Here is a 10967-nt window from a genome sequence, read left to right on the forward strand (position 1 = left end):
TGTATGTATTGTTTCAATTTATTCTTTACTTATTCCACTGCCATACTAACTGACACATATTTATAAAGAGAGGAAGAAAAAGAAAAAGGAAAAAAAAAAAGAAATTCAAATGATTATTGATCGTTTCACATCGGTAAAGTTGACCTTTACCAAAGATGAACTATAATCATCTCATATATCATACTCGGAAGAAAATGAAGAGAAAAGCTGACGCATCCTTTCAAACAACTTTTCCCATCTCTCGTTTTAGTTTCAGATAAGATAAATCGGATTACATATCGCGCATCCCACATCTGCGGAAATTATCCGAAAATATTCTATATACTCGTATATTATATATTCGTTCCTATACGCGATAAGAATCTACGTTTATGGGATACCACACGGGAAGATAATTACAGGCATGTAAATATCCGATATGCTTACAATTATCAAGCTTGTTAATAATTACACGTTGCTGAGTGATTTGTATTGTTGTTATCTAAAGTTAATCATTATCACCCCCCAGTAGATTGAAATCCCTAGGGTTATAATGATTTTGTTTGTTGATAAGTAGTATAAACAGAAACGTATCAGACACGCGAAATATTATATTTTTCTTTTTATTAATCAAAGTAATTCGCGTTTTTCGTTTATACATTTTTTTTTTGATCGTTTATCTCTTTTAAAATTAATTTTTCATATTAATGATTATAACTATAATTTATATTTTGAAAATATTTACGTTTATGTATTTTTAAGAAGTGAAGAAGAAGGGTGTGTGCATAAATATTTAAAAAAATAATTTCAATTTCTTTCAAGTGTAAAGAATGGAATGAGAGATTCACTTTGAATATTGAAAGATAAGATGATTTTGATTTATATTTCATATCTTTTTTACTTTTCATTTCTTTATTCTCTTATTTATATTCTTGCAAATACAATGTACTTTCGTGTGATACATTTTTTGCTTCTACTTTAAAGTATACATTTTTTAGGATATAAGTCATATTTCTAATGTACCATACCTTAGATACCTTTCCTTGTCATATTTTACGAAACTGAATACTTCTTTGAAGATATTTTTATTAAAAAGATAACGCTTACATATATATATTTAGAAAACACATAAAGTATGTGAAAAGTGAGTTATATTTTTCATTACTTTAATACAGAAATAGATCAATAAAAATATATCTTTGCATAATAATAAATTATTCGGAAAATAATTTTCGTTCGTTTAACTTTGTTCTAGTTCATTAACTGGGTCAAGAGATTGTAAATCAATATTAACATGAGTAATTAATTTAATTATTTATCGAATTAATTATAAACACACAATATAACAGTATAACTTTAGATAGAAAATTCACATACTCTCGTAATTTGGTCATTTAATTATTTCAAATAAAAATATTCAAAATATATTTGAGAAAATTTTTTCAAAAAAAGTGTGAATAATTTCTTCTTTTAAGAAAGAAAAAAAAAAAGGAAAGAAAATTTGTGTTGCTGTTCGAAACGAATAGCTCGCACGTGTTCGAAGCGAAGCATTAACTTAGAAACGTTTTTAACATGTTGATCGTTCTCTTCGTTGAAATTTGTCGATTTATTGGCACCATCCTTATCATTTTTAAAAGGTCTTCCTGCCAACAAGAAGACACGCTCGTTTGCTCGAACCACTTTAACAAAAAAAAGATGATCATCGACCTCTTATGACAGGAAAGATGAAATGAGTTGCAAGAAAAGTTTTATCGAGTTTAACGAGAAAGAACTTATCGATCATTCTTTCTTTCTTTTTCTTTTTTTTTTCCTTCCTTTCCTTTCCTTTTATTTATACAATCGGAAAAAAGTCACGAATAATTTAAAAATATATATTATCTAATAATAAAACATATATACGAATGTGTGATCTTAAATATTCGTGATTTATATTATACTAACGTATATACGTAATATATAATACATGTATGAACATAAAGGGTGAGTCCAATAAAAAATGTATGTGTTTTAAAAATAGAAAGATATAATATTTAAACTTTAACATTTTTACAAAATAATATTTAAAATAAAAGATAATAGTCTGTCTAATGTGTAGAAGAAATTAAAAAATTTAAAGAGTTATACTTTGATATATTTTCAAATATATAATAAATATTATATTTAATTTTATAACTGTATTGTAATATTTAAAGATAAAATATTTATAAAAAAAAAGATAATAGTCTGTCTAATGTGTAGAAGAAATGAAAAAATTTAAAAAGTTACACACACTTTGATATATATTTTCAAATAAAATTATATTTAATTTTATAACTGTGTATGGTAATATTTTAAAAGATAAAATATTTATGAATGCAATTAATAGGATTTATTTAATGATAATAGAATTTATCGACTCACCCAGTATGTGTCGTCATATATATACATATATATATGTTATTATGCTTATGCAATATATATTCGTATTCTGTCGGCACTTCATTTATGTACCTACGCTTGGTATATCCTACTTGCATGCATTCTGATGCGCTTTAAGGTAACCCCCCTGTTGTACGTGTGCAAGGACTCGGTCGAGGCCGTTCTCGTAATTTCTTCTCTCCTTTCCCATTTCCCTCACATTCTCCATCCCTTTAACACACCCCCTTCACCCCCTTTCCTCTTCTATTTTATCCTAACTATACTAATACATTTATTTCTCTACAATATTTAAGTAATTAAATTCTCTTCTTCCTAGAGAGATATAAATATATATTATATTATTTTATATGACAGTGTGTTGTTTAACATTTTATTTCATTAGAATTTTTATTATATCCCTTAGATTTGTTTTACGAATTAATTTTCATGAAAATTATATCAACTCGTGTGTGTGTATAAAGACATGTTTATGAATTGAATTTTTTAGATTTTGTTGTTGTTATAATATTATTTTTATAAGAATTATTTCACACGATTAATATTATAGAAAATTGTGCGAGACTCTCTGAAAAGGGAATACAAGTATTATTTATTTTATTATATATTTTTCATTGGTATTAATTGTTATTATTTTAATAACGACATTATAGACAATGTTTATGCTTGTATTATAATTTTGTTAATAATCGTATTCATTTATTTATTAATATTTAATTTATTATTATTAATTTGACAAATGAGAAATTATCTATTATATTTTATTCACTATAAAAGTAATTGTCATATTTAAGATTATATTGTTTCATTTAATGAGATTTTAATATAAATTTCAAATTAAATCGAAGCTTATAAAAATTGTACTCAGACACACACACACAAACACGTTATCTTTGAAATATGTCGATTCCTTTTAATTTCTTTTTTTTTTGTTACAAAAACGCATAAATAACGGATCGGTATTATTTCAAGTATGACATAGAAATTGTTTCTCTGTATCTTTTAAATCAAAACGTGAAATAAACCTTAAAAAAATACAAGCAGAGAAAAAGAGAGAGAAGAAAAAAGTACAAGCAGAAAGCTAGCTAGATAGATAGATAGATAGATGGGGGAACGTTGGTACTTTTGTTTCATCGATAAAAATTTTCTATCGATGTGGGACAACACAGATTGATCAACCAGCTCGTTTATCTTCTTCGAAACATTTGATGAGAAACAAAGAGAGTTTGTGGATGAGATAGTGTGGATGTGCTTGACGCGAAAGAGGAAAGAAAAAATTAAAAAAAAAAAAGAAAAATAACAAATACGATTGGACAAAAGTTATATTCGTCCACCCCATTTTTATTTTATATACGATCAATTAATAGAAAATCACAAAAATTTTGCAGATAATATACATTAATGTTAATATTCAAACACAATTAATAATTAACATTACAATTATATCGATAATTTATGTATATTGATCTTTACAAAATTTCTTTCTCATTTATATTATATACAAAATTATATTATAAAAATATATCATATTATATTATAGTCAACGGGTATGGTGCAGTGACAATACTAGTTCCTGCTTCGATCATTTAAGTCAAGCACCGCTTTGAGTACGATTAAAATTTGGATGGGGGTGACCGCTTGAAAAAGATTTTGAAAAATCGGTTTTCGTGGTGTCGATTTTTTCGGTCGCATCGTAATATTCACTTTCGTCTCAACTTTTTCCTAAACACGCGCAAAAGAAAGTATATATTATATTATATAAAAAAAAATATAATATTATATATACATAATTATATATTATTTTCAAAAATAAATGACATACACACACATTTGTTGTACATTTAAAAAAATAATAAATAATGATACACATACAGTTTTACATTTAAAATAAAATGATACACATAGAAATCTGTAGATATTCTATTAGTTTCTTTATAATTATCATTTGTATACTATAAACCATAAGAAAATACACACAAATTGCAATAACATTCTCTATAATTATTGCCAAAGCTGAGTTCGGTCTCGTTTTTCTCATAGAAACGATTCTAACGGCAATTAAGTCTCCTTGGCGTCGAACCAATTATGGTTGCCCTCTTGAGAATGTTCCGACACGAAATAGAATGAGAGAGAGAGAGAGAGAGAGAGATAAATAGAAATAGAAAGAGAAAGACACAGATTCTAGAACCGAGACTCGGAGTTTACGTATCCAACGAGTGTGTTCGTGAGAGAGCAGAGTTTTGCGGTCAGCACGAAACTTTCCTGTCACGGAAATTGTCCGTTAAAGGGACCCTACGAAACCTTATCTCTATTTCTAACAAACATACACACGTACCTACATATATAGACACAATCTCACTTTGAGCTTGCAATAATAATTAGTCCTATTACCGAAAGCTAAAAGTATTTTATACTTTAATCAACATGTTTTTTTTTTTATCTTACTTTACAGTGTTATTTATTTTATTTTATTTTATTTTTTGATGATAAAGAAAAGAATAGAAAGTTTATAACAAGTTTCGAAAAAGTAGAAACGAATCATCGAGTTTGTTATTTCGTTATTGGAACGTGTTACATAAGTACGAAAATAAGTTACATTTTTATTTGTTCAAGATCGTTGATTCAGTTTCTTCTTCTTATTCTTCTTATAAATTGTTTTAGAAAAACGAAATTTTGTTTACCCTAATAAAACTGGTATGCCACGTGGTACTCGTAGACAAGTATTAAGAACTAGATAGGGGGGGTCTATCTTTATGTATTTTTATATATTTATGTATGTATGTATGTATGTTTATACGTGTATATAATATAACCCAAAACTCATTTGCATGGTTATAGGAATATTTTATACCCGATAGAAACTCCTTCGAAACAACGATCGGTTTTCATTTTGTGCTTCTTTACTAGATCCCCTTTTATCCATTTCTAAATGTCCTTCTATATTCTATTATAGTTTTTTTTTTTCTTCTCTCTCATGATCAGTGTATATATATATATATATTCTGAGGGTTTTTATTTGTTCGTTTTCTTTTCACATTTACATTTAAGTATCCTATCCTCATAGATAGATCTACATATTTATGTAGATGTGTTCAGTAATAAAAACAGGTTTTTATAGAGTAATGGGACAATTCCAACTTGTTATTTTTTTTTTCTTATTCTTCTTCTTTTTCTCTCGCGATAAGATATTATCATATAATACTATTTTTCCAGCTGTCTTATGTTATCTCTATTATTTTATCTTTTTTTGTTATATGGAATAAATATCATCCTGATACGTGAATATAATGCATATACATTTATTTACAAATAATTATTTTCTCTCTATAATATGTTTAATTAGATATCTGAATTTTAATATTGTTTTTCATCTATTAATACATTTTATATTAAACCTTTTCTTATAAACTAACGTAAAACACATAAAAATTTATTTAATTAGTTTCATTTTGTTACGTTTGTATCTGTAAAATTGTTCGATAAAAGAATCGTTCACGTGTCTGGTTAAGTTAACAGAAATTATTTCATATTTGATTTGATTATTTCTTTAACAATATTTTATTTATACTCTTGATTGACATTTAATATAAACATTATTTAATAAAATACATGAATAAGGATTTATTTCTTTTTTTTTTGTACAGAATCAATCATTGTGATTAGATCACATAATAAAAATTTGTATGCATTAATACAATGTTCGAATAATATCTAAAAAGAATATACTTATCTTCTTTTGCATTCTCTTTCTCTCTTTCGGAGATTGTTTCTATTTTTTTTTTATGTGGAATTTCTCTAACTAGATTTATAAATAAGATCGAAAAAAAAAGGGAGAAACTTAATTTCCGGTTAAACGAGCAAAGCTAGCAAGGCTTCCGAATGTACGGAATCTTCTTTACTTAACATTCACATTGGTATGCAAAGATTCTTGAATTCCAAGCGTTGTTACATGACTTCGATACTATGTACATGGATATATAAGTACATATGTAATATCTACTTATGTATATATGTACTTAAATATATGCACATATAATATATATATATATGAATGTATGTATGTATGTTGAATATAGCTAGCAAGTAACTATGTGATATTATTTAAGTAATAAAAATATAAATTGTAGCATATATTTTCGATTACGTAACATTTTCAACAATCATCAAATTTAAATATAACACGTGATAAGAATCTACATATATATTTATTAAGTATGGTAATAATTTGTATTACCATTTTAATTGCAATATGTTTTTATGTTTAATTAACGAGTACCTAATTTCTAAGTATTTAACATTCTAAAAAGTATAATAAGATAAATTTATAAGCTTTTATTGTTTTATTTATTTGATCAATATTTTCATTAATTATCGATATAAATAATTTATTATTTATATGTAAAACATTTGATTAATACAATATTGTTTTAATTATATACAAATTCATTTATATAATGTGAATTATCAAACCTAACGTACAACAGTGGCTTAAGAATCAACCTAGTACGTTTTTTGTTTCATTTAATTATTATAAATTATATCTTATTTATCTCTTAAAAAAAAAATCACACAGATTTACATTAAATAAAGAAATGTAAAAAAAAGAAAAAACTTATCTCTTCTGTAGGAGATTAAAATTAAGGTTAGAATTTTTACTAGATAATAAAATTTCTTTGTCATGTTAGTTGCGTGATCTCATGTACGAAAAACTTTTCGACAAAATTGATCGTCAATCGTGATTAAAAGTGACATTTAATCTGACAACAAGTTACCAAGAAGGAATCGGGGCCACCAACGTGATTTATTGATTTTTTCCTGCGCGTTTTTCCTCGGTCAAAACTAACGAGCTCGAATTTTTCTTTTTTTTTTTTCCCCTTCCTCCCTCTCCACACTCTCCTACTCGAAAAAAAGAAGAAAGAAGAAGAGAAAAAAAAAACAAGAAGTCAACACTTCTAGTTGAACATTTGGAATGGGACACGAAGTACGTGGTGGGTGGGTGGTTGGGTTGGTTTTCTATTCGTTTTTCTTTTTTTTTCTCGTAAGGGTTGGACTCATATCCCTCCGAGGATAAAAGTTTTCGACGAAGGAAACTTTTCTTTTTTTTTTTTTTTTCCCACGAAAGGGGGGAAAAACTTCGAGAAGATTACATTCCTTTTGGGATACGTAATTTAATAACGATCTTGATGTGAGAATGACCAAAGGATAGTAACTGGGAAAAAGAAAAGAAAAGAAAAATAGAAAAACCAAAAAAAAACAAACAGCATCCTCCTAAAGTGATCCCCCCCCCCTTCTTTTTTCTCTTCTTTTTATTTTTTTTTCTTTAATTTTTCTACGACAGGAGAAAAACGGTAAAGATTTAAATGCATTAGTTTGAAGTACCTTTTACTTTTTATTATTAAAAATAAAAAAGGGATGAATCTTTTATCTTTGCTGTTGCTACTATTGTTGCAAAAATGCAGCAATTATTGCGTTTAGATATTTTTATCTCATCTACCCTTTTTATTTATTTATTTATTTATTTATTTCTATATCTCGTTTTGTCAGATTTATCCTCATTTTACATTTATATGTATAACTATAACTAAACCACAGTTATCGATTGTCTTCTTTCTCGAGAATATTCATGAACAGAGAGAGAGAGAGAGAGACAGAAAGAGATAGGGGATGGGGGTGGAGGAGAAATAGAGATAGGATACTGGTCATCGAAAACGAATTGAATTTATCGATGAATCGTTGTGTGTGTACTGCATTGCGGTGACTTTTCAAACGCAACATAACTATTCCATTGAATTGAAAAGAGAGAGGAGTGGTGCCAAGGGCTCGTTTAGTCCAATTTTCTATCTCTCTCTCTCTTTTGGAAAGTAAATGGTAGAATTCGAATGATTAATTTTATTTATTTATTCTCTCTTAGTTTATATCTATTTATTTATGTGTATATATTTTTTTATTAAGGAATATATTTTTATTATATATATTATATATATTTTTTTATTAATAATAACATTAATAAAATATAATAATATTTTTATAACAATTATAATGATATATATAATATATATATAATATATATTCTTTTTATTAAGGAATATATATATTATATATATATTGTTTTGATTGCACAACTTACAAAGTTTTTTACAATGTCTTATTATTACTATATTTAATATATATTATATATATGTTTCTTTTTCGAATATATTGTATTTTGTTCTATTTCATTGAATATTTTTTTTGTATAAAAAAAAAAACAATAATTGATTAGCAGAGAATTAACAAGAATTCATGAAATCCCCATTAATTTAAACTTTGTTTATACGCCGTACGTAAATACAAACGATCCTTCCCTATCGACGCAATAAGGATTTGTCTCGTTTATTTGAATCGCTATCCCCTTGAATTTCCGGATTTCCACTACCACCCCCCTGTCAACCCTGAATTTATAGAGAAAATCCGTTAGTTCGATAAATCAGAGTACTTGATACGCAAAGACTGTGTTCCGGTTACTCCTGATAATTCTTTTATTCCGACTTTCTTTATTTCTTTCTCTCTCTTTCTCTTTCTAAATACTTTTTTTTTCTCTCTCTCTTTTTTCCCCGATTTTTCTTTCACCATAGAATTTAATCACCATTTTTCATTCCTTCTTTCTTTCTTTTGTTTCAGTTACCGAAAAGGAAATTCGACAGTGGTAAGTTTTACGTTACACATACACACACACACACATACACATATAATAATATATATTATATTTAAATATATATTTTGTGATAAAAAAAACTCTGAATAATAATTTAATCAAATCTTTTGACTAATCATTTTTCTCAGGCACAAAGGTTTTCTCAAGGATTGTCCAGATGGTTTATTAACCGAAGAGGTAAGAAATCATTGCGAAAATTTTTATATCAATCATTTTACGATTGTTTACTTGTTTTTTTATCGCGTCGTAAAGAAAAATTTATAAATAATGTAACACGTGAAATATGACAAATTTTAAAAGAGATTGACTGTAAAAAAAAAAAAAAAATCAAACGAATTGAAATATTGAAATAGAATTTTTTTCAATAATAGCTTTTTTTTTTCTTCTCTCATTCAATCGAGTCTAACAAAATTGTTCAATTTCATTTGAAATTTTCAGGGTTTTATTAAAATCTACAAGCAGTTCTTTCCCCAAGGTGATCCATCCAAGTTTGCATCCCTAGTCTTCAGGGTGTTCGACGAGAACAGCGTGAGTGTCAGCAAATTATATGAGAGTTCACTTCCGGTTGCATATCCTTGCATTCAATTTTATTACATCCGAGAGAGATGTTATATAACAATTTATGAAACTTATTAAAAAATTACACAAACGTCATTCAATAAATAATTAAATTCATTAAATAATTCAAATAATAATTTGTCAATTTTTATTCTAACGAATATTATTCCAAAAACAATTTCTACGAATGATCGAATTAAATAATAATGATGATGATGATGATTAAAAAACAAACAAACAAATAAACGATAGATATTAATTTAATTTTTATTTTAATAAGTATGATATTTTTTTTCTTTTCTTTTTTCTTTTTTATTTTTTCAGGATGGCACGATAGAATTTGAAGAATTCATAAGAGCCCTTTCTGTTACGTCACGAGGTAAATTGGACGAGAAGCTACACTGTAAGTAACTAACGAGTTGCTAAGAAAAAGTAGGAGGAAGGTTTTAGGGAGGAAATAGGAAGAGGAGGAGGAGAAGGAGTAGAAAGGGTAGATCCTTTTCTCAAGGAGATAAACTTTATCTTTGTGAAAATATAAGAGAAAAGATTTTTCTACTATTTCTGAGAAACTCTTATACGGGATTTAACCCTCTATGAGAGAGGAACGTGTAATTTTTCATACTTTTTTCTTTCTCTCTCTCTCTTTCTCTCTCTCTTTCTCTTTCTCTCTTTTATTTTATTAGATTCGTCAATTTTTTCATTTATTTTACTATTATTAATCTCTACTAATATATATTATAAAATAATTCATATTTATAACATATAATATAATACAATTTGATTTATTTTAATAAGAAATTTACTTTATATAAATCTTTTTGTTTAATCCTATATATACAGGGTGTCCAACATAACTCTAGTCACAATTTTTCAAGTACTTGTGATATATAACATGACAAACAAAAATACTTTAAATAAAAGTTGATCTGTTTTTTTGATTGATTATACATTGCAATAAAAGAAAGTTAGACAGAAATTTTTCTTTTTTTTTTTTTAATGTCTTTTAAGGCTACCCTTTATTTTTTTAAATAGCACTTAGTATTTTTGACTTAACAGTATTATAGCTATACTAAGATCTTTGGATGGCCATTAAAGCAAAGAAATACAAATTTCACACACAAACAAGCACAAATTATATATTAATATTTTGTATACTAATATATCAAGTGCGGATTTTAATGATTTTTATATTAAATTAAAGTGCACTCTTTTATCTATACGCGTAGAATATTTATTCAAGTTATAAATCTATCTACAAAGGTTTAGAAAATGTCAAAGAATACAATGCTGTAAATTTTTACAAATATTATGTGTAATAAAT

At 26.3% G+C, this 10967-nt stretch overlaps 1 protein-coding gene across 1 annotated transcript in view; it reads left to right on the plus strand.

Annotated features, from left to right (window-relative positions):
- LOC106791588 (frequenin-1) overlaps positions 1-10967 on the plus strand; it is a gene marked incomplete in the record, with an annotated part of 30004 nt that overhangs the window by 15893 nt on the left and 3144 nt on the right. The window contains 4 exon segments of the mRNA XM_014757307.1: positions 9055-9079; positions 9217-9265; positions 9527-9616; positions 9971-10049. Coding sequence (XP_014612793.1) covers positions 9055-9079; positions 9217-9265; positions 9527-9616; positions 9971-10049 — 243 coding nt within the window.

The sequence above is a fragment of the Polistes canadensis genome, unplaced genomic scaffold (assembly GCF_001313835.1).
Source record: "Polistes canadensis isolate GaletaPanama2010 unplaced genomic scaffold, ASM131383v1 scaffold_321, whole genome shotgun sequence".
NCBI lineage: Eukaryota > Metazoa > Arthropoda > Insecta > Hymenoptera > Vespidae > Polistes > Polistes canadensis.